This window comes from Acanthopagrus latus, chromosome 15 (genome assembly GCF_904848185.1).
Source record: "Acanthopagrus latus isolate v.2019 chromosome 15, fAcaLat1.1, whole genome shotgun sequence".
Taxonomy (NCBI): domain Eukaryota; kingdom Metazoa; phylum Chordata; class Actinopteri; order Spariformes; family Sparidae; genus Acanthopagrus; species Acanthopagrus latus.
In genome coordinates, this window is record NC_051053.1 from 10,251,974 (window position 1) to 10,276,481 (window position 24,508).

A 24,508-nucleotide genomic window follows, 5' to 3' on the forward strand; every position below is an offset into this window, starting at 1 on the left:
TTTTAACTTTAAAGATACATTTTTCTTTTCCCTCTACAAAAAACCAACAAAAAATCCCCCTTTGCATGCACTTTAGATAAGTTTTGTGTTTTTCTTTGCTTTTTACTTCATAGATAAGCTTCCTTTTCCCTTTGCAAAAAATAAAAAAACAACAAAAAATCCTCCTTTGCATGTGTTTTAGATAAGTTTTCTTTCTTGTATTACTTTATAAACAAGTTTTAATTAACTGTTTTTATAGCTAAGCTTCCTTTTCCCTTTACAAAAACAAAAACAAACAAGTTTATTTTCTTTTAAGTTTCTTTTATTACTTTATAAACAAGTTTTAAGTCTTTTATTGTCTTTAACTTTTTGATAAGTTTCCTTTACCCTCTACAAAATAAATCCTGCTTTGCATGTACTTCAGTCCAAACAAAGCTTTTATATAGAGCTGTTAGTAGTGAATGGTCAGTATACTGAGTCAGAGTCTGAACCAGCAGTCTCAAACTGTCTCAACCCGTCATGAGCACTGTTTTTAAGGTGAATGGTCATTTTGATATGAATTTGTATTATCTAGTAGATGGTAGTTAAGACATTGTAATGAGATTGATTGAGTTTATATGCAACATTTAGTCCTGAAGTCATTTCAACGTGAACAACAGGAAACATGTTTACATGGGAGGTTGCCAGGGGGTCTGCGTTAGGGTGGGTTTAGATCCTCCTAAACATCTTTACCAGATTCATTAATTAGCAGTTGCACTACTAATAGTAGCAGTATATTAGTTTGAGTGTATTTGATGTACAATCTGGTGAACAACCAATCCAAAGTTTTTTCAGAGTAGTAAAACTGTAGGAAATAAAATATAGCAGTTTGAACCCTTTTATTCTATTTTAGTTGGTTGATAACTTTAACCTTTTTTATTCCTATTTATTATGTAGACAAGTTAGCCTTTAGCAATTTGATCCCTTTTGCACTTTCTTAGAAAAACAGAGTCATCTGCATAAATAAAGGTAAAGGTAAGTATTACAAATCACTCACTCCATCTATTTACTTAATTCTTCCACCTGTTACGGCCTTAGTCCTTAGGCCAGTATCTGTGTTGTCCCATTTCCCTCTCCCCTGCCTGTGCTCCTCTTTTCAGATTCTTCCCGATGGTCTGGCCCCGCCCACCTCTGCAACGAATTGGTGTCACTTGTTAAGAGCCTTTATAAGCCAGCTGATCCGAAGACAGTGCTCTCTCTCCCTCCTGGAAGGCTGGTGCCATTTTTGAGCACTCCATTTAGGTTTTGTTTGGGTTGTGATTATGTTTAGTTTGCTTTGGTTCATGTTACATAGTTAAGGTTAGCACCCACAGTTTCATTGCACCCAACACACATCTTTCACCAGTGACTTTACACTTCATAGTTTGCTGATGTTGAGTTATTTTTAATAAATGATTTGTTTACTTGAGCAGTTGCTATGTGGGACTCCATTATTTGTTGTGCTTCTCACTGAGCTGGGCATAAAAATTTCATTTCCTCAAACAATTTCCTCGAAAAATTGTCTTTTTAGATATAAAGGGGAAAAAAGGACTATATAATGGGGGATTTGTTAAGAAATTATTGTTTAGTGTAAACTCAAGTATCTACAGAGATCACCGGGCTTCCAGGTCTCACAGCAGCCTGCTTTGTTCGTCTGGCATTTGGAAAAAACATCATGACTATAAAGTGATCACAGTCCTCCTCACTGACCTCAGAAGCTACTCACTTAGTTTGCCACTTTTGGACGGACTGTGGAGGAGCATTGCAACAGCGTTACTGTGCATGTCACAGGTGTGTTGCTTAGTTTCAGAGAAGTTTCAAGATGAAAAGGTTGGGAGACACTGTACCACTGTGATAAATAAATCAGTATTGAATGAAGAAACACAACATTGTTTTAACAACCTCATTCACTCAAAAGTAAGTTTCATAAACTCAGAACTTAATTCTCAGGAAATTGTCCCTTGTAAAGTCAGTTTGTCCTCTAACAAGTTACCCGACACATACAAGACCACAATACGAAGGCATGCTGACACAACAGCCTGCCAATGTGTCAAAAAGAATTTTCATGCCATCCTATATCGTAACACAAAGACGATAATTACTTAGAGCTATGGCTACTACAATAATATCGTTCTTCCTCCAAGGGTGGCGCTGTAGCTTATTTATCCCGGACTGGTCCTTTAACTGTGACGTTTTACTTTTCTTCCACGTTGGCCGCACATGCGCAGAGAGCGCGTTCACCTGCTGGAAATCAGAGGCGAACAAGGAAGTCTAGCACCGAGGGCTGGATGTCAACTTAAAAGAAACTAAATACATCTCCGCCGGATAGTAGTCATCTACTCGTCAGCTGTTTGCTCCATCGGCGTGGCGAGATGTTTAAAAAACTGAAGCAGAGGATTAACGAGGAGCAGTCTCCGCAGAGGAATGCGCAGTCACCACAGCAGGCCCAGGTTGGTTGTTGTTGCTGGGAGCTAACTAGCTAAGCTAAGCTCTGTTTACACTGCCGAGCTGCTAGTCAGTGAAGCTAGCTGAGCTATCGCAGGCGTTTTAATTTATTCGGAAATGATTGTTTAGTACTATATAATTCGCATAACTCATTAAGCTGTCAACTTTTGTTAACTGTTTGTCCCATTTTAGCAACAAGCTAGGTCATTAAAGCTGCCTAACTTAGCTGTCATCAACTGCTGCTAGTAAGGTGCGTTCAAGTGAACTTGTAACTGGTTAAACTAGTTGCCCTGTGTAGAGTAAAAACAGTAACATGCACCCAGCCGTGAACCTGATTGTAGCAAAAACACTGGCAAGAAATACTGTAATACTTACACGGTATGGGCGTGGATTGGCTGGGAGTGGATGTCAGCTGGGAGCTTTATTTGACACATGCAAATAATGCCAGTGCCAAAGGCCTGCCATCATAGTACAGAAATACAAAAGGGCAGACGAGCAGCGTACTGAAAAACCCTGATGGTCTAGTTCAGCCTGTCCTTATTTGTTTCGGCAGGTTGTCTATGTTTTTTGCACGTTGTCAAATTTCTTGTCTGAATTTGCTTTAAAACCCCAAACCCTTTTGTCAGTGTTGTTTGCTGGACCTGCTGTGTAACTGGGAAAGGTTACTATTTGGTGTTTACTTTTATAACTGTGTCCCAATCACTTTAAGCTATTTTCCCACAGTGCACAACGTTTTGAGCTGCTCTTTTTGTGATTTGGGTCTTGTGTGGAGTAAACTTAGATTTATTCCTCAAACTTTGTATGTGTTTGGGTTCATGGCACCCATTGTGTGTCTTTCAAACCAGCATGTTTAGCTGATTGGGTTCAAAGGTGAAGGTTGGGAAACACTGGGCTACATTGTCAAGAAAAGTTAGGAAAGGCTAAATGAAATATTGCAGTGTGTGTCAGGGAACCAAAAGTTATCTGAAAAAGCAAAACGATTAAAGTTATGTTGGTGTGAATTCAGTATTTTTGATGCCAATGTGGTTTGATCACGTTAACAGACAGGTGGTGGAGACCGGCGCGGCAGCCAAACCCTCCCGTTTCATCCAGATGGCACGCCCTCCCCCAGTGACAGAGAGGTGAGCATGGTGTTGACCTGTGATAGATTTGTGTTTTAATATCTATGAGCTTGAACTGCAGCCTGCAGAGATGTCATGTTCTCTCCACAGCTTATATTCTAATTTTCAGCGTGTTCCCTTCAGTCCTAAAAAACCTGCCATGTGTTTGTTACGCTTTATGCTCCCTCAATAACAAACCAGTGTCCTTCTTGATTGCTGTGCCAAGTGAAATTAAAGTTTTATTCTGCTCTATTCTTTTTCACGACATATAGTCTACTCTCAAATTAAGTTTAATGTCCCAGACTGATCATAATTTATTAATATAATAAAAGCCATATCATTATCGAGGCATATTTTCTGACTTGTTGCAGTTCCATGACTTTATGACAGTCCATCACCACAGGGTCCTTTAATTTCATGAGAACACAGAAGCCAAAATGACATTGTGATAACTGATTCTGTAGAGGAATCAGCACAGTGATTTCATTAAATACAGGTATGATCTGTTCTTCTTTCAGTGTGTTATTAGAAGGGTCAATGAAGTCACACTTTGGGCTATAATCAGGTGTTTTCATGTTCATCTATAAGAGCATTTTGCTTATTATTAAAATGTGATAGCATTCAGTACACTGTGTACAGAGTAGCTCATTTAAAGAGTCATTATCACGTTTTTCTTATTATTCTGACACTGCTTGTCCAAAAGAGACTCTGGGAAGGTCATTCAGACGCTGGTGAGCCGGCCATATTTCACTATGTGTATGAATAATTGATGCAACCTCCTCTCAGTGTTTCTCTCTCTCTGGTGGTTTGTTTGGGGAATTTTCCCCAGCCCCCTCCCCCCCATGGATATGGATATGGACAAGTTTATGCAAGACTTCTTTAATTCATTGGGGGCAGGTTGCCCTGCGATGAGGTAATGACCACAACTGTAACACTGATGATGCAACATGTGGTTAATAAATATGTTTTGGAGCTCAGACATGGAAGTCTCGGCTGTTTGATCTTCAGATCAAAAACTGGCCCTAATAACTCATTCATGACAAATTTTCAACACTGCAGACCCAAAACTGGAAAAAGCGATAGTGCCGCCTTTAGTCAGGTTTCTCTGCTCTGCTTTCTCCCCGACCCTTTGGAAGCACAGGTGTGTTGTAGTAACTCGAGCTCATGTGCCCTCAGTTTAGAAGCTTTTCATCACAGCATCCTTTCTCACCTCACAAGTCTTTAACACTTTGACTCCTCTGAAAATGTTCAAATTGGATTTTTTTAGGGTAAATTGAACCCTTTTTTCACGACTACATGCAGAGACGTCAAACTGTTATCCATAACATTAATGGTAATTGAGTGTTTCACTTTCCCGTTTTTTCTTATTTTTCTTCCTGTCCCACGTAGTCTCTCTCTTTCTATCCATCCATCTCAGTCTCTCTCGGCCAGACGCCCCCCTCCAGCACTATTTCACACTCATGGTGTTGTTTTTCTCATTGCTCTCTGTGTTCCTCTCCTTTCCCCACCTTTCGTCCCGTTACTGCACTGACGGGGTCAGGTGCTGGCCGGGATGATAGCAGAGCCCGCTTTTCTCTCTGAGTATACTATCTTTGCTCTGGACCATTCAAAACGACCCAAAACGGCCCAGGTAGCCAGTGTGGTGAGTTTGCCCTCACTTCCTGTCTCTTCCTCCTCCTCTTTCTCCTCCTCCTCCTCCTCCCACCACCCTGTTCCTTCCTCCCGTCTCCGCGCCTTTGGGGAATCGGTAGAGGACTGTGGCCCGAGTAGGGACAGCTTGTTCCCTGCTCTCTGTCTCCTGTTTCCTTTGGATTTAGCATCAAGAAGGCATCTCATATGTAGGCTAACCCTGCATCTAATGGGATTTATCGTTTACGTGGTGGGATAGAAGCTTGTGTGCTTTCTGCATATGTTGGTTTACTGCCCTACCTTTCAGTTAATATTATCCGTCTCAGATTTGAATATTGCCCCTTGTCTTTAGGTCTCCTTAGTTGCTTGCTTTAGAGACCCTCAACACCCTGTTATGTTGCCTGGCGGCCTTTGTCCCCTCTCCCCACAAGTCTGTTTATTTGGAGAGTTGACGTTGCCATTTTCCAAGCTGTGGGCAGGCTTTCTCAGCAGTTTAAATGTTGAATTGCTTGTAACTCTTCCAAGTAAACAAACAGACCCAAAGCACCTTTTGTAGATGCCTCAGAGACTAAATGATGTGTGCTCATGTGGAGGCAGTAAGAAGACTAGAGGAAAATAAGATTTGAAAGAATGCATCATTCGTGATACAGATTCTGAATGCGTACAGTACATCAATTTTGCCTCCGTTTTGTTCAGATGTCTCAGATATATTTGTGTAATGTAAAATGTTTGATGTCAGTAGATATTTGTGTTTTGACAACTAACTAACTCCTCACTGTAAAAGCGCTTCGACATACATACATACAATATACATTTTATTTTTTAAGCTCTAATTGTAAGTGCTGATTAAAGTTATTTACCCACAACTTTATATCCAGCACTGTTACTGTTCAGTGATATGAATATTTTTATTTTAGCAAACACAATTTGACATTAATTAATAAAAACAAAAACAAAAAAAATCCTACTTCGGTCAGTGGTCGTCTCATTAACCGTGTCAGTGTTTACTAACGCAAGTAAGGGCATACTGGTAAAGCGGGTAAATCAGTGTTTGTGCTATGAATGAAGATGTATAAGCTGTACACATAGAACTAAACTACACAGTTTAGCTGAAAACTTTTTCCTCTGTTGATATAACATTTATTGTCAGTGACATTTTAGAATTTGATTTGTGTTGCAGCTACAGAAACAACTGGTGTCATTGTCATCGCTTGTGATGAACCACAAATATCTTAAACCCATCAAACTGTCTTTTTTTTATCATGTTTCACCCACACCTTGTTAAAATATTAACATATCCTCACAAAATGTTAGTTGCTCAACCCAACAAAAGTAATCCCATCAAACTATCTCAATCATTTTGTTGTTTTTACATTTTATTTTGGAGGTAAAAACTTGGTTTGCCAGCATTCTTTGTCTTTGACCAGAGATATACCAAAGAATCTTTCAGTCTTTCGGAGTTATGTTCTGTCTTGGTGCTTGATCAAGGTTGTTGTAGTTGTCATTACTGTTGTGAGTGACAGTCAGAAACACTTTGAATTCAGCCAGTCATTCTGTTGGGAAATCAAGTGTTTTGACATGTTCCGCTGAAACAAGCAGAAGCATTCAATTCTTGGTTTACTGTAGGCAAAGGTGACACGCATCTACATGGTGAAGTAGTGAAAGAAGTCAGTAAGTAATGTGTGACGTATGGAGTTCATACATTTGGTCCTTTGTCCCTGTTTATTCACAAAAACCTGTGATAATGAAGTAAGTATCAGTTTGTTTAGATATAACTCAATATTTATCCCTCTGCTGTTGAGAGATAATTAGTGCTTCCTTTGTATGCAGTTAGCTCTGTTGACCACAACACAAACACACAACAAACCCATTCAGTCAAAAAAAAACAAAACAGGAGAATGTAAATAATGGTTTAAACATTCAGTTGTGTGGAAAAGACCTCCTCCAAGCCTGCAACGCCAACTTAAACACATCCTGGAAGTGACTACAGTCAAAATATTTCCTACACGAAACAGGACAGATATGTTGAATGTTCTGCACAGTAATCCCGCGGAACAAGTAGCTTGGAGCTGGACGAGGGAGGAGAAAATGTTCACACTCTGATCCTGCTTCTAACAAGACAACTAAACCAACTAAGCTGCTCGATGTTCACTTACTTCGGTACTCTCTTGTGCTCTTGTAATACAGCCGCACATGGCACTGCCAAGCATCTTTAATTCAAATACCAGCTCTCCTACTTGACTTTTAACTGTTTGTTTGTTCTGACCTCATGGCTGTTCTGTAGAGTCCAGTTTTAACCCTTTTTGTTTGATGTACAGTAGAGATGCCTTCTTTTATGTATTTAACCCCTCTGTTTTTTCCAAGTTGCATGAGGGTACCCATTGCCCCTGCATTGCTCCCAGCAATACTAATATTGCTCCCTCCAGAGTAATCAGGGAGAGCCATGCTGGGTGTGGATGACTAACTTGCCCAGGACAAGTCCACCGGCACAGTTTTCCTTCCTCTCATTAAGTCTTTTTATCTGCAGAATGCCTCTAAAGGACCAGCAAGGTCTCCCAGAGGTAGCATCAATGGGGACGGAAGTGCCTCTCCTCATGTATGTTCACCGTTCCCGTTCTTTGTTTTTCCAATTAAAGTTACAACACTATTGTTGATATCATTTAAAATGAGCTTTTTTCCCCCCAACAGAGAGAGGAGACGCCGTCACTTGTCCAAAAATTGCAGTTAAAAGTCCCCTCGATGGAGTCGTTGATTCGTGGCGGTGCCAGTCGCGCAGAGAACCTGTTCCGCTCTCCCTCTAAAGAAAACCTGGTCCGAAGCTCATCACGAGACTCTCTGACGCCTTTGGGAGAAAATGATTCCCTCGGTGCCCCTATGTATGATCCCCCCTCAGATATTGAGAGCGAGGCTGAGGAGCCACCAGGAACTACAGAGTCCCTCTCCAAAGAGCAGCTGATGCACCGACTGCTCAGAGTGGAGAGGAGCCTGGGGAAGTACAGGGGGAAGTACTCAGAGGTGAGAGTCACACTAAGAGCATTATAGCACGCAGTCATACAAGTGTACAAAAGCCATAGTTACTTTTGATATGTCTTGCACTGTTTTTCTCCCTTTTAATCACCTCCACTCCTTCACCCTCCAGCTGGTTACAGCGTACAGAACAGTGCAGCGAGATAAAGAAAAAACACAGGTAATTTGTTTTAACTGCCATCTCGACTAATACTTAATTTCTGATGTGATGTTTTTGCCCAGGGGAACATTTTGATCATCCTGAGCTGATGATATGAGTCTGCAGGAGAAGCTCACACAAGTCATTTCTGTTCTCTGTCCCTTCAGGTTATCCTCAGTCAGAGTCAAGATAAAGCTCTCCGCAGGATAGGGGAGCTGCGGGAGGTATGGCTGTATGTTATGAATGGTCAATGGACAATATCTGTCTTCCTTTTATATTAAAGTTTACACATGAGTGAACACATTGAATGATCTCCAGGAGCTTCAAATGGACCAGCAAGCCAAGAAACACCTACAGGAAGAGTTTGATGCTGCGCTGGAGGAGAAGGATCAGATGATTACTGTACTGCAAACACAGGCGAGTGGTGACTTCATGTGAAGCAGAAATATTAAGTCTTTACTGATACTGATAAATGCTCTGATGAACATAATCACAAAACTTTTTTGCCTAAAAACAACACAATTCCATGTTTGTGATCAACAAATAAATGTGGCTACATTTTAAATCTGCATGCTTGATTTAGTAAGTTAGTTAATTAAAAAAAAAATAAGGATGCCAAATATAATGCCAGATTTGGGTCTTGAACACAAGTAGTCAGTTTTTTGCTCTTGCTAACAGGTTGCTCTGTTGAAGAAACGAGCTAAGGGTTTCTCTGACGGTCCTGTGCCTCCTGAGGATGACGTCCCTCAATCTGAAGATGCTCCGGACTCTTCCACACAGAGTCCTTCAAAGGAGCAGGGAGAGGAAGTCACTGAAGGTGGGGAAACTATTTCTGCATATTTCAAATTTGTTTGGGAGCAACACTTAAACATTAAGGTGTTTCAATTAAACGTGTGAGAATCATTTATATTTGATTCTAATGTTATTTTTGTAACCAGTGCATTCTATTTTCTGGACAGGAGAGGGCAACAGTGATCCGACCAAACTCATGGAGGCCCTGCAGAAGAGAGTTAAGAGGCAGGAAAACCTCCTGCAGAAGTGCAAAGAAGTGATGCGCACACACAAGGAGAGGAGCGCCCAGCTGGGCACAGAGAATGAAACTCTGCAGGAGCAGCTGCAGGAGAGGCTGCAGGAGCTGGAGAAGATTAAGGTGGCCAACCTGTGTTTAATGGCAGCAATAAATTAGGACATTTCTCATAAATTTTAGATGGTATCTCCTCATTCACTTTATCACTTTGTCAATGAGGTACATAGTAACCATACATTACAAGGCCATGTCCTGAGACAGCCACTCACAAGAAATTGATGTGGCGGTGAACTGTAATTACGAGGTTTGATTAAAATGAGGCTGGACAGAGATGCAGCAAATGACTGAGCAGTTTGCTTAGGGTCATTAATGTGCTGCATAATGTCTGCCACAGTCGTTATGGTCCACTGATAATGTGGGTCAATTATCTCAGTGACACAGTGGTTTGCTGTGGTTCTCAGGGTCCGAACGTCTAAATTCTCTGGCCAAGCTCCAGGACAAGGGTTCATGTCAGTGTGACATGACTGGATCGTTGTTTTCATCGATTTCAAAACATTTCACTCCGGCGGTATGATCGGCTTGTTTAGCTTGTCCGTAGCTGCTCTGATGTTTTGCAGCGTCTGATAACAGATGTTTGTTGTTTCAGAGACACTGATAGTGGACAGCTTGCCTGTGACTGTGTGATCGACTCATGATCCTTTTGTGCCTCCATTTCTGTGCTGAATCTGCACTCTGTTGGGCCCATCCTGTATCAGGAAAAGCAGAGGTTAACAGGCGTGTAGCCCTCTTAAGCAGCATGAAGGCATCCTGGAACTGCTGGGCGGGCTGTGATCATCCCCTTCCTCAGACAAATATCCCATAAAACAGACCATCTGTCTGCGATTCAGCTCAGGGGTTTTTGAATTTTCTATTTACAGCCTGGTTCACACAATACTGTGCGCTTTATTTGCCTTTCTGGATATTCAAAAAGAAAAGATACCCTTATCAAAAAGTGTGTTGATTATTTTAGTTCATAGACTGCATAGACACCTTGCCTTGTGTGACAGATAGACCAAACAACATGACAAATACAGTCATCCCAGCATTTCCTGTTTAGTAACCACAGGTTACACATTGGTGGCACAGAGACACGGTCATTACATGCCGCTGCTGCGAAGCTGGGCTGTAATTTGGGTCGACTTGTTGGTTTAGCTGGGTTTGTATACACTGTCTGGTTATTTGGCTTGTGGGTGAGGCATCCTGGGTGGTGCAGCAAACATCTGATTTTGAAGTTATTTGACAAAAGCATATACAGGATATGAGTCCCAACGTCAGAAATGTCTGTGTGTAAAGTTGGATGTTGACCATATGTGACATTCTCATTTGTAATTCTGTCAAATGTCTCATATTATAGGAGTTGCACACAACAGAAAAGACAAAGTTGATCACTCAGCTTCGTGATGCAAAGAACCTCATTGAGCAGCTGGAGCAGGACAAGGTGAGTGAGGGCTTTTTTAGGCTTGAGCCACATCTTGATTGACAGTCCTGCAGATTCAGTTGTAGTTGAAGACTAGATGTGTTTTTTTTCCTCTGCCACTGAGTAAAGAAGTCCGACACCTTGACACCCCATATTGTTCCTCTTAAACTTTGACCCCAGCTCTGCAGGGTGGACAGCAGCTCATGAGATCTGTGTGAGGAATGCTTAAGCACTTTAAATCAAAAACAGTTACACACACAGACCTTGAGTTTTTTTGGTGTAAATTTTACAGATAATACTTATCAAATCCAACATTACAGATATCAAAAGGGTGATTTTCTTTCCTGGGTTGTTGTCTTTCAGGGTATGGTCATTGCCGAGACAAAGCGCCAGATGCATGAGACACTGGAAATGAAAGAAGAGGAGGTTGCACAGCTTCGCTCCAGGCTCCAGCAGGCAACTGCCCAGAAAGAAGAACTACAGGAACAGAAAGAAAAGGCTGAAAAATCAGGTGAGTGGAATCCATTTCTGAATGTGAACAGGAATAATAAAAGTCTTTTGGTATGGTAATGATGTATTTCCATGTTTGTTTTGTTTTTATTATAGCATTTGAAGAACTTGAACGTGCGCTGGGTGTAGCTCAGAAGGCCGAGGAGGCCCGAAAACAGCTGCAGGTTCAGCTGGAGGAGAGAGTGAAAGAAGTCGAGAGGGTCAATGAGGAAGAGAGGAAGAGTTTGCAGGAGAAGCTCACACGGGTCAAACAGGAGGTCGTCACCATCATGAAGGTCAGGAAGTGACTTCTGTCGGATGCTCGTGTTTTTATTTTCATTTAGAAGAATTTGTTAGAACATTAACATTACTGATATTACATGAGATGCTAATTGGTAGCATTAACTCAACAATTGAAGTTTGTGTTTAGTGTTTAGTGATATGCACGTTTGATGTACCATTGACATTTAAAAGGTATGCTAATGTAATGTCCTATTTTATTAGAAATCATCAGAGGAAACAGTGGTCAATATGGAAAAACTCCACAAGGAAGCCCTGGCTGCTAAAGAAGAAGAGATGAGTGCCAGAATCAACAAAGCTGTCGTATGTGCCAAAGATTTTCACTTATTAGATTTCACTACATAATCAAGTAAATGAGATGAAAAACGACCTCTTTTTGAATATTGATTTTTACGTTCCTTCTGTATTCAGGAGCAGTGCAAAGAGGAGTTTGCCCAGTTAGGTAAGGAGCGAGATCAGCAGGCATCTCTGGCGCTGGAGGATGTAGAGTTACAGAAGACGGCCATACGGACAGAGGCTGATAACAAGGTTAAAGATATACAGCTGGAGCTGGAGGCTGCAAGGACTGTAAGTTGTTGTTGTTGTTGTTGTTGTTGTTGTTGTTGTTGTTGTTTAATTGTTTCATTTTTAAAATATTGTTCTATGGAAGATATTGGAAGTAATAATTAAGGCTAAGTTAATTCTTTGAGGGTCAAATCTTTGTTGATATCCATGTTAATCTATTGAGTGATATTTCACAACCACTAAGCTCGAAACGAGCCATATCATGAATATAGATGAAGGTTACTACTCTGAGTACTTGAGTGTATTTCACTGCAAAGCGTCATACATTTCATTAAATTGCTCAATTTGTTGCAAAGTAAAATATTTGAATTAATTCAATTCATTTTCTGGTGTACATACACACCCTCCTTGCCCGTGAAGCTTTTAATAGTTGGTGATAACTGTACTCTTTCAGTCTAGTCCCACTGTTGAAAATAATTTTGTCTCATAATTTCTTTGTAGGATAGTCTAATAACTTATGTGTATGTGGTTACAGAGAATACTTGAGCTGGAGAGCTCTCTCGAGAAGATCTCACAAGATGGATCCTGTCTGTCCCATGAACTTTCCAAGCAGTTGGACGAGCTGAAGGATAAACACAAAGAGCAAATCTCTGCATTAGAGGAAAAGCACCAGGAGCAGCTGGAAAAGCACAAGGGCACCCTAACCCAGCAGCACGATGCTGCTCTCGAGGAGCTCAAGGAAAAACACCAAGCTGAAGTAGAGACCCTCCTGAAAGATAAAGAACTGCAGTTCCAAGCACATGTTGAAGACATGAACCAGAAAACTTTAGAGAAACTGGAAGCAAAGCAGTCAGAGCTGGAGGCAGTTTCCGCTGAACTTTCTGAGGCTTTGAAGGGTAAACAGCTCCTGGAGCAGAAGTTGGTTGCAGCTGAAGAGGTTCATAGGTTAGCTCAACAGGAACATGAGAAGAGGTTTCAAGAGTGGGAGGCAAAGCACAATGTAGAGCTGGCAAATATCAAACAGGAGCATGAGCAGTCTCTTGGAGGAATAGAGAAAACTCTGAAGGAGGAACTTAACGCATTGAAGATTGTTCTGAGGGAAAAGGAAAAGGAAATTAAAGAACACATGCTCAAGCAAAAAACATTACAAGAGGAATCACAAGAGCTAAATGTCAAGGTAAAGGAAGTGGAGGAGCTGCAGCAGTGTTTATCGCAATCCAAGCTGGATAATGAGAGCCTAAAGGAATCTAATGCACAGCTGAGTGAGATCTCAAAGGATCTTGATCAGTGTAGAAAGGATTTGTCAGATTTGGAGCATCAGTTGGAAGTAGCAAAGAATGACTGCCAACAGAAAGAGAAGTCGCTTCAAGAGCTAGAGCAGCAATTACAACAAAGCAAAAAGGAGCTGTCAGAGAAGGAGAAGTCATTTACTGCAGAGCTGAACACTAAACAGGAAGAACAGACCTGCCTCATGAAACTGCTGGATGATGAAAAAGCTGATCATGAGAAGAAGTTGAAAAACACTATAAGAGAGAGGGATGAGATAGAAACTAAGCTGAAAACACAGGAAACAAAAATGGAAAAGCTTAAACAGAAAGCCAAAGACATGCATGAGAGCTATAAGAAAAAGATTCAGCAGAATGAAGAAAACATGAAGATAGAACTTGCAAAGAAGGAGAAAGAGCTTCAGCAGAAAGAGCAACAAGTTCAAGAGAAAATCATAGAGATGGCTCAAAAGAGTTCCCAGGGCCTGAGCAGCACAGTGTCCGAGCTGCAGGCCAACCATAAGGAAGAGGTGGAGAAGCTACACGACACCCACAAGCATGAGATTGAGGAGCTGGAGCGTCGGTTGCAGGAAAAGTTAGCACAGCAAGAGGAGGAATTAATGGAGAAACACTCGAACATATTACAGGAGAAGGCTCAGGAACTGGAGGAAATTTCTCAGCAACTTAGCCGAGGCAAACAGGAGAACGAGCAAGTGTTGTGCGAATTGAAGGATCTAAAGGAGGAGCTGGTGATTCGAGAAACCACCGTGCAGAAGCTGCAAGAAGAGCTGAACGAAGCAGCGGTTAAGCTTGAAAGTTTGTCTCAGGCTGAGGCGCTGCTGAAAGAGCAAATGGAGTCAGTGGAGAGAAACCTCAACCAGGCTCTGAACGAGAGGAACTCGCTGCAAGACCAGCTTAACGCAACCAAGGAGGAGGACACAGAGAAGTTGAAGACCTTGTCAGATAAGCTGGAGGAAACGGAGATGCAACTGAAAGCTCTTGAAGGTTCCAGATGTAAAGAGACTGAGGAGTTGCAGACTAAATTTGAGGAAAGTTCCTCTCAGCTACAAGCTGCTATCCATACTAAAGAAGAAAGAATTTGCACTTTAGAGGAGAATCTCCGCCAGCAGACGGAGGCAAATAAGAATCTATGCATTTCATTAGACCAGATGACCGCTCAGGTAAATGCTCAAACGGAGCATGTCGAAGCCTTAACACATGAGAAGGAGAATAATTCTCAGTCTATCAGTGAGAAAGTTCAGAAAATTGAGGAGCTGAGTGAGGCAAACAGAATCATATCGGAAAGTATTAAAGCGAATGAGTTGCGTATCAGCGACTTGGAAAGCATCATCAGTGACTTGAAAAATCAGCTAGCAAGTAGCATAAAAGAGAAGGAGGAAGCCATAAATCAGCTGAACCAGCAGTATGAAGAGGAGAGACACCAGGCGGCTGAAACCATAGAGAGATTAGAGCAGGAGAGAAAGTCTGCGTTAGAGCAGGCGGATGTACTCAGGAGCAGTCTGTCTGAGTACGACACCAAGTTCACCCAGAATGACAACACTATCATGTGTCTCCAGGGCAGGCTTGACGAGCTGGAGCGCGAAATCGCTGAAAAGAATGAAGCCCTGCAAACGCTGACAGCAAGTATTGACAATCAGTCCATCAGCAAGTCGGAGATGGACCAGGTGTTGAGTGAGAAAGAGCAGAAGGTCAGCGGACTCACCTCGGAGCTGGAGGGTAGCATCAGTCGACTTGGCGAGCTCCAGGAGCAGTTAGCCTTAAAGACAAAAGAGTGTGAACAACTCACAGCTGACCTCAAACAGCAGCACAGCATCAGGGAGAGCGAAAAGAAAGAATTGGTAGAGCAGCTGCAGCAGACCCAGATGCAGTGCACTCAGAACGGTAATTTGGAGCAGGAGATGGTAGAAAAACTGCGCTCCCTGGAGGAAGAGTGTAAACACAAGCTTGAAAGTCAAAGGGCGGAATTCGAAAAAGCAAAAGATGAGATTCTACAGAGCAAAGAGGAGAATCTGAAGGCAACTGAAGAGAAGTTGTCTGCAGAGAGTGCCCGGAAAGTGTCCGAGCTGAAGAAGAAAGCTGAGCAGAAAATCGGTCAGATTAAGAAACAGCTAACCTCACAGCTTGAGGAAAAGGAGCAGGTGATCAAGTCTCTTCAAACGAGCCTGGACGAAATGAAGAGCAACGAAACAGCCGGCAAACAACATGCAGAAACGTTAGAAGAGAAAACAAAAACCCTCGAGGATGCTCTCGTCAAGCTTAAGGAAGAGCAGGAGAAAAATCTTGAGCAGATTCTGAGTAATGAAAGGCTTGAGAAAGAGAAGTCTTTAGAGGAATTGAAAAATGCGTACGAAGAGAAGCTGCGAGATGTAGCGCAACAAGGGGAGCTCAAAGAAAATGAATCAGCACTACATGAAATCGAGGCCAGGCTCAAAGAAGCAGAAGAGCAGAATGGAAACCTCGCCGCGGAAATTAATCGGCTGAGAGAAGAAATATGCGAGAAGGAAGCTCAGCTTGATCAACATCAGGAAACTATTAAACAGATCCAGAATTCATCACGACCTGAGGCCGAGACGATGGTGGAGTGTAGCAGCGTACAGCAAACCATGAGCGCGATGGAAAACCACTCGACGGAAGACGGCGATTCTCTCGAGTCTGTCAAGAGTAATCTGAGTCAGGTGAAGAACGAGAAGGAGAAAATCCTCAAGGACTTCACCAGGCTACAGAAAGACATCCGATTACTGAGGAAGGAGCACGAGCAGGACCTTGAATACATGAAGAAGGAGTTGTTAGAGGAACACGAGGAAAAGCTAAAGTAAGTTTGTGATTTCATATTGTTGATGATTACTAATAGTAAAGAATCCAAATGAAAACTAACCTTTACTTTACTGTCTGTTCTTATAGATTAGAGTTGGAAGATGTGGAAATGAAGCACAATTCTGCCATCAAGCAGCTAATGAGAGAGGTCAACACTCAACTGGCCTTGAAGGAGGCGGAGCTAAATACGGCGGTGAAGGAGGCCATTGGTGAGGCAGAGGAAAATTATTTTTAATTAAATTAAATTGGCGAGATTTACAGCTGTGTAGTAAGACATGGGATCCAATTAATTGTCTTGTTGTGGTGAAATCGCTTCTTAGTAATTGTTTTAGTAAAACGTTTTAGGCACTCAACAACTGCCTTAAAATGGAAAATCAAGGTAAATGTGTTCTGACACTCATGTACAGCAGCAGGCTGGAATAACTACATGGAAACATTATGTATTTCTTTTTAATCTCGACACTGACTGGAACAAAATTAAGGGATCATTGCATTCGGAAACAGCGCGTCTGAACTGTTTCCTTATTTCCTCAATGGTTCAGTCGCGTTTCATTCCAGATGGGATCTGAGTGAGTGGTTTGGAATATGTTTTTTTTTTTTTTCATGTACTAACTCTGGCTGTTTTCCTTGACACAGCAAAAGCCCAGAGTGTTGAAGCAGAGCTCATCAGTATCCACCGTGAAGAAGTCAGTCAGCTGAAAAAGCTTGTTGCCCAGAAGGAGGATGATTTGCACAGAACTGTTCAGAAGTATGAACAGGTTTTACAGGTACTGTCAAAAGATGGAGCTTCAAAGATAAAACCAAATGTTTATCACGGACAGACAGTTGACCCCATCCACTATTTGAAAGCTATTATGCTGGTAGCTACCTTTCCGAGCAGTGGTTCACACCTTTGTTGGCAGATATACCCCTAGATCCCCGTCAGATGAACCCAAGCACCCTTTCGTTGACACCAAAGATGTTTTAAAAAATGTTTAGCTAACAGTTTCAATCATCTTTTCCTTTAGTTCTTTTCATTACATTGAGCTACCTAACAATTTCAGCTGGTCATGATTTCATTCAGCCTTTTCTCAACTATTGTTCTCTTACTTTGAGGTAACTTTTAGAACTGTTTTTCCACCCCTGTTACTTTAAACTAGCTGACAAAGTTTCCAGTGTTTAAATCATATTTCAAACTTTTTATTTTAAAAGTATATCCATCATTTTATCCTACTTCAGCCATTTGTCTACTGTGTTCAGACTTTTAACTAATTTATCCAGTAATTTTAGCAAACTATTTTAATCATCAGTGTATCACTTTTAACTATTTCAGTTCTTATTGGTAACTTTAGCTTCGAGCTTGCTGACTTGTTGTCACCCACTCTTAATCACCACATTTTTTAGGTGTTACGGCTGATTTAATGTGGGTATATTTTTCTTAATCAAATCATTAATTCTACTGCTGCTGCACAATGTTTTCACATATCCTCTGGCAGCCAATCTGGAATCACTTTAAAAACTGGACTTAATTATCAATCAGTGCCTACTGAAAGGTATGAATTTGGCAAACAGCCAAATGATTTTTTGATTAAAGTATAAGCAAAATTAAGAACGGGATGTAAAATAAGAAGGAGAGATTTGATCTACGTATTTCCATTGTGATGAAACGGGATGAAACAGGGGAAATGACTCAGTCATTGTTGTTTTATTTTCTTTCCAGAGTCGAGAGGAGGAGATGGGTGACAGAGTGTGGCAGGTCCAGAAAGAACTGGAGGAGCTGCAAGGAAGGAGCCGTGTCACAGTTGAGGTACAAACATTTCTGACCCATATTCATGGGGTGAATATGGGTCATCAAACACCTGCGATTGGTGTCACAACTGGTTAATGTAAAGGGGGTATTTTAATGTTTGCACAGATGTAGAAATTCATACCTGCTGCTATTAAAGTCCAATATATACGAGACTGGGGGTTTATATTGAATTTATGCAGTGATTCTGTTGAACTCATAAGTCACTCACCATGGCTGTCGGAAATCAGGTCTTTTCAGCTCCCTCTCATACTCCTCTGGGAAAAGGCTGAAGTCTGATGGAAGCATTACTAGTTTTGAATGACAGCCTAATCCAGATGCATTATTTGTTTCCATACCTTATTATTTGAAAGTTCACATCCAGGTTAACAGACTTAACAGTCATCCGTTATCTTTTCCCTTTGTCTTACTTCGTAATTGAAGGATTCCGTCTTAGAGCTCAGGGACAATTTGCTTACATACTTTGCTGTGATCAGTTCTTTTGCCCCAGTCGTGTGGCTGCTCTCCAAAGTGTGTTGGATCCTGCGAAGCTCGTTTGAATCACTCAGGAATGTTCTACTTTGATTGTGAGGCAGCAGCCAGCCTCAATCCCTGTTCTCAATTATCATCATATGAGGTGATTCTCGGCCTTAAGATTTATACTACAGGAATACTCTCATGCATACTGGAAAGGAGCCAGATAGGACAAGAGCACTCCAGGGAGATGCTTTACCCTGGTGTTGAGGTGCCGTGAGACCTGATTCTTCTACCTTTACATGGTGTCCAGATGCACACAAACAGAAAGAATTACACTGCTCTCTCTGCTGCATTTCTCCCTGGTGAGGTAATAATTTTATGGGTGGATTGTGTGGCTTTAAGCTCAGGGAGGCCTTTCCTTCCAATGGGCCTCACAAACCATTTTTCATTTCGACAGTGGGTCAGTGTGTCTCTCTATAGAGACAATAGACCAACGCTGTTTTAGAGGTGAAAGTCTGGTTCATTTTGTGTATGCAGATAAAGTGAATAGACCAAACATGGCATTTTTATATTTTCTATCAATGCTGATGTTTGGTAAATATTTTAATAACTCAATTTCGTGCTCAAACTTGGGTGTGTGTGTCTGTGCGCGTGCGTGTGAGTGGTTGAACCAAAGAAAAAGCAACAGTGCTCACAGCAGACAGGTGTTTGCGATCAGAGCAGAGGTTAGATTTACAGTTTGCCCATAAATAAACTCTACAGCTCCTCAATATCCATGGAAACCTCACGATTGGGTGACAGCTATCTCTATCCAGGCTAATATTTATGCTATTGCTATTCATGCTAGTGATGATGATCTTGCTAGGTCTTTCTAGTTTATGGACAACAATGTAGCTGAAGATAAATCAGGCTTCAGATACACAAACATTGCACGTGAATGAATTTTTTGTTGGTTTTGGTCCTTTAATGGGATTTGTTGCCTGTTCATTTAATTATCATGCCCTTATAGACTTTTTCTGTTCTAACACAGTGTCTTCCCTTGTTTTTTTTAATTGTTTAGGAAGAGATGACCCCAGAAGAACTACAGGTATGTTTGGTTTGGTTCCAGTTTGACTTTCATATCATTTAACCCAGTTACCACTTTTAATTGTTTGATCAAGTAAAACATACATCATTGTTTGTCCTCACTGACATTTATCTTCTGTCCTTCACAACAACAGGCTCAGCTAGCGGAGAAGACAACTTTGCTGAGCGAGGCTCGACTGAAGGAGCAGGGCTTTATTGAGAAAGTGAGTGTCGGGCCCTGTGTTTGTGTGTGCGCACCCTCTTCGCTGGGGACAAGTGAACAGCAAATCCCATGCAGTGTATTCCCATGATTCTGTGGCCTCTAGCAAGAGAAGCTACTGCTCTCCTGCTGCATCAACTTAATTACACAGCACATCTGTTTACATTTGGTTTAACCCTATAAACACTCAGAGCAACGCCTCCCACAGTTTTTCTCACACACATCGTCATTCTCACAAACATCCCCCAGGGACGATCACCGAAATGCTGTGCTCGTGTCCCATGCAACAATTAGACTAATGCATAGAATTAACCCACAGGGGTCAAATGGCTTGTTTTATGATTAATCTGTGCATGCTTGTGTGTTTCTCCATGGTAGATTCACTCGCTTGAGGACAAGATTAAATGTTTCCACCGGAGCACTGTTGTAACTCATCTTGGGAGCACATTTAAAGGTAATGTTAACACCATGAATCACTTAGTTCTGCTTCACGGGCCAGTTTCCTACTCAAAGACAGTACAAAATGCTTGAACACATGCAATGTCATAAGAAACTTTAACAAAAGCTAAATACACCCAAAGCATAAAGTAGGTTAACTAACTTGCATATTGTAATAGGGATTTTTAACACATTGCATATGATTATATAATATTTTAAGGGCCCTTAATTATAGAAAGTTAAAATAAAATTGGCAGAAAATGGAAATATTCAGGTAAATTCATAGAGTTTATTCAAGTACAGTACTTGAATAAATGTACTTAGTTACATAGTTACATCGCTGGACAGGTTAAATAGAGGTACAATGGACAGTACGAGAAAAGTAATGTGCATTCTAAAAACGTAACATTTTCTAGCAGACATCCAAGATAATACTTTAACCCTGAAAACGAGCACTAAACAGGGCCTTCAAAATAGGAATTGTAGAGTTATAGTCTAGAGATCTCTGTAGGAGTTTTGACACACTACCAGTAAACCGCCAGCCCCCACATCTCTCTTCATGGGATTTGACCGAAGACGAGATGCAGATCCTGAATGGTGTGCGATAGTGTGTGGGTGTGTGGTCTGGTTTAACTGTACTGAGGAGATTTTTTGCAAACTAAGCGTGATTTGGGGCATACTGGTTATGGTTAGAGCTGCGGTTATAATTTGGGTTTGGTTAAGGTTAGAGTAAAGGTTCGGGTTAGACATATAAGTGGTGTGGTTAAGGTTAGGATAAGCCTCTAGGTCCTGACTGTAAGTCAATGCAATACCCTTAAGGATATCGTAAACTGAACATTTGTGTGTGTATGTGTGTGAGAGAGAGAGTCTGCAGAGCTTCCCTGCTGGTGTAATAAAGAGAATCTGCTGTCAGAAGGGGGGGCGGTGAAGAAGCCATCCTTGGATTTAATGGGTTTTACAGATTGTGGTCCTGTTTCCCGCACAGGACCCTGCAGCAGACAGACGTTTACTTCTTAAATCCTTTACTTTCAGTACACACACTATATCCAGCCTGATACCTGCTCTGTCCTGTATTGAGACAACTGTACATATTGGTGAACGTGTCTTCCAGTCATGAATCTGTTGAACCTCACCTTCATATATAGTTTCATGTGTGTAGCTCCCTGAATGGTTTGGTGGGAGGCTCAGCTGGGGCAGCACGAGGTCAGCAGGACAAAGGCTGTAGGATTTATTGGAAGCCCAGTACTTAACACGAGATCAAAGACCTGTTTGCACTTCTCTATCACCTTCTCTTGCCGCCTAATCACAAATCTGTCTCCTGCTGTAATCTGAATGATTAATCCAGATAGTCAGGGAGCAAGTTGGTGTTGTTCCATATTAAATACCTGACGCAGATATTTTATTGGTAGAGGCGGTAGTGTTAAGTGTTACCAGGCCTGTCCATGCGGCAGCACTGTTTCCATTCATAGTTCTTAGCGGAATGATGGTGTTATAGCTTTAGGCAGAGAATTAAAACGCTCATTCTTGGACTCTGGAGGTATTATTGGGCTCATGCTGAGCTTCGCCATTCTTTCCTTTACTTATAGCTGGTGCTTAATTTGAACCCATACCTGCTGAAAGTGGCTCTGTATACGGTTGCTAATACAAACATAAAGTTGACTGTGACAGGTTTTGTGGTTTGCTAGACTAGACAAGAAAAGTAAACTCTTTGCAATGTTGGTAGATGCACATCCTGATAAAGACCTTAGAAATGTTTTATTTTATATTTATTTATTTATTTATTGTGTATGACCAGAAAATACTCAGAACAGAGAGACATGAAAGAGAAAAAAGCTCAACTATTTGAACCATTCTCTATTGAAGATTATTTGAATATGACAGTATATTATCAGAGTCTTGCACTATAGTGTGACTGACCAGGTCTCAGATTAGTAATTGGCTGTTTTTGCTTGATTTCACAGATCCTGGATTCAACAGCTCAGATTCACTCTCAGAGGCCACAGAGATGGAGTACCTGAGGAAGGTGTTGTTTGAATACATGATGGGACGGGAAACAAAAGTACGCTTTCATTTTTCTTACATTATTGTGCACAGAACAATGCATGGTTGTTCATATCACTCAGTTTTCTAAGTGTTCAGTGTTCTAAATTTCTAATACATCTCAGTGTCTGATATTTAACGTGTGTTGGGTTTACCGTGAAAACACCAGGAACGACAGTGGAAGCAACGGGCTCTATTTTACTCACGCAACGACAAACACGCAGCAGTAGGTCTTGTGTACACAAACCATGTGGGCGACTCTGAGTCCACCTGCTGTTTTTTTGTTCATGTATGTTCAGCACAGTGCTAAAGGTCTGGGTGAAGGTAGTGGTGAACAAATACACATTCAACCAGTCATATTGCTGGTCTCAGATCTTTGAACCAATCACTCTGAAAAGCATGACAACGACAGCTTAAGACATGAAGAAATGTGCCTTCAGGAAACTAGAGGGGGCTTAGAGTGGCACGATGTGAACACGCAGCACCGCAAGTCTGCAGCCAGAGTGATGTGGTGCCATTTTCGTTTTATACGTACAGAAGAAGATACCAAACAATCAGAGTGCTGCTTACACTGGTCGTTGTTGTGCCACCACAATAATAGAGCCCCATTGCTTAAACATGTTTTCCCTGACAAAGACATGTTGTAATTTCTAGTTATATGAGGATGTGGTCAATAAACTAAACCACAGCATTTAAAAAAAACACTGCATTGAAATCAGAACGGGTAATATGGGAGAGTCGGGCCATCCCATTTTTTTTTTTCGTGGGGTATCCGATGACCTCCGTCTGCCTCACAAAATGTGAGAGCATTTTAGGTCGCCACATAAAAGTCATGTTGCGTCCAGTCTTCCTTGGTTAAAATTAACAGCGATCTCTCTAATTAACAGTGCTGTTGACACGGTCCTAAAGTCAGCAGGTTTTTCCCAGCTCCTCAGCAAACAGTTAGTCTTTATGGCAGCATGGCAGACCTCCCCTATGTGGAGGATGTCCCCCAGGCTGCCTCCGAGGACATACAACTCGCATGACGCAGAGTTGCCATTCAAAGACATGCGGGCCTTGTTCCGTGTTAGTTGAGTGGTTAAATTTTCCTACACGGGAGTCCTGTTCCTGATTATCCCTCATGTTTATGGGGAAATGCATGCAAACTGGCAGATAGGCCTGGAGCTGTTTTATTTATTATGAGCATTTGTGTACCTGGTGCTTGGAAAAAATATAATATTTTAAAACTTGAAAATTAAATATGAAATACTTTTTAGTGAAGCATTCATTTGAAAATGTGTTTATGTTAAAGATGAAGTTCAGGACTTCTTTTGAATGCTGCAAGCTTGATTAATGGATTCCCTCACTCCTCTTCCACAGACGATGGCCAAAGTGATTACCTCGATGCTCAAGTTTCCTCCGGACCAAGCGCAAAAGGTTTTGGACAAGGAAGATACAAAAACGATTGTAAGCATCCGTCACTGAAGTCATCTTAGTCCTCTTGCATTTAAACACATAAAACTTACGTTTCTCACTGATAATTGCACAGTTAATCAAATTCATTTATTGTGTGTGTCTCTCTACAGACTTGGTTACGATGAGTGTCTGAACAATCCGTGTAATTTGGGACGAGAATCTGCTGCTATTGCTGCTGAAGGGGAAAGACTGCCATGGATCTGATGGAGCCCTTCTCTCTGCATTTCCTGTCATTTTTATGTGTGTGTGTGTGTGTTTGAATGTGTGTTTGAGCACACACTGGGACATAAGTGTGTGGTGAGTGTGTGTGTGTGTGTGCGCGTGTTGTGCAGAATGTTTGACTATATCTAAAGGTATGAGGGATTTAGAGAATATGCCAGAAACACAAATCTTCCATGAATCCAATTTTACTCTGAAAGAATTAAGTTTGTTAATTTATACATTTTAGATTAAGTTAAATTGTTTCCTCTTCGTTTTAGAATGTGTTTATACCGATTGGCTTGTGCAATAAATAATGTCACTATCACGTCTTGAAGCTGACAGGTCAGTTGATTTATAGGTTTTCTGTGTTGTGCTGTTGTCTGAGTCACTTCCTGTGTTAAACTGTAAACGACCCTTTAACTGTGCACTCGCTCCACGTTAAGATATATATACACACTGGCCTCTGGACCTTGTTTGTTTAACACAGCTTTTCTATGCTTTATATTTTGTCACTGACATGAACACAAAAACACAAAATGTAAATTGTACTATGATAATTGAAACTGTACTATAGGGCACTATATGACTTACTATACATTTTCAGACTAACAGATTAAATCTTATTTACAGAACA

General features: G+C 41.3%; 1 protein-coding gene across 2 annotated transcripts; it reads left to right on the plus strand.

Annotated features, from left to right (window-relative positions):
• Positions 1-1,680: 1,680 nt before the first annotated feature.
• Positions 1,681-24,508, plus strand: golga4 (golgin A4). 2 transcript variants are annotated; one of them, XM_037123388.1, is made up of 25 exons: positions 1,681-2,447; positions 3,486-3,563; positions 5,083-5,184; positions 7,699-7,767; positions 7,860-8,186; positions 8,311-8,358; positions 8,505-8,561; positions 8,656-8,754; positions 9,016-9,154; positions 9,297-9,487; positions 10,758-10,841; positions 11,184-11,331; positions 11,427-11,605; positions 11,814-11,912; positions 12,021-12,176; positions 12,649-16,211; positions 16,301-16,422; positions 16,850-16,980; positions 17,913-17,999; positions 19,516-19,542; positions 19,676-19,744; positions 20,119-20,194; positions 22,140-22,237; positions 23,578-23,664; positions 23,784-24,508. In XM_037123388.1, exons 1-25 carry the CDS (start codon positions 2,370-2,372, stop codon positions 23,796-23,798), a joined length of 6,129 nt encoding a protein of 2,042 aa, XP_036979283.1. In that variant the 5' UTR covers positions 1,681-2,369; the 3' UTR covers positions 23,799-24,508. The 2 variants fall into 2 exon arrangements, with proteins under 2 accessions (XP_036979283.1, XP_036979284.1); XM_037123389.1 differs by lacking the exon at positions 5,083-5,184 and having other exon boundaries at positions 1,683-2,447.

Bases quoted from the DNA above. Each gene is read 5' to 3' on its own strand.
- golga4 (XM_037123388.1), top strand. From the start codon at position 2,370: ATGTTTAAAAAACTGAAGCAGAGGATTAACGAGGAGCAGTCTCCGCAG. The intron at 8,359-8,504 runs GTAATTTGTTTT...CTGTCCCTTCAG, and splicing joins GAGATAAAGAAAAAACACAG to GTTATCCTCAGTCAGAGTCA. The intron at 19,745-20,118 runs GTGAGTGTCGGG...TCTCCATGGTAG, and splicing joins AGCAGGGCTTTATTGAGAAA to ATTCACTCGCTTGAGGACAA.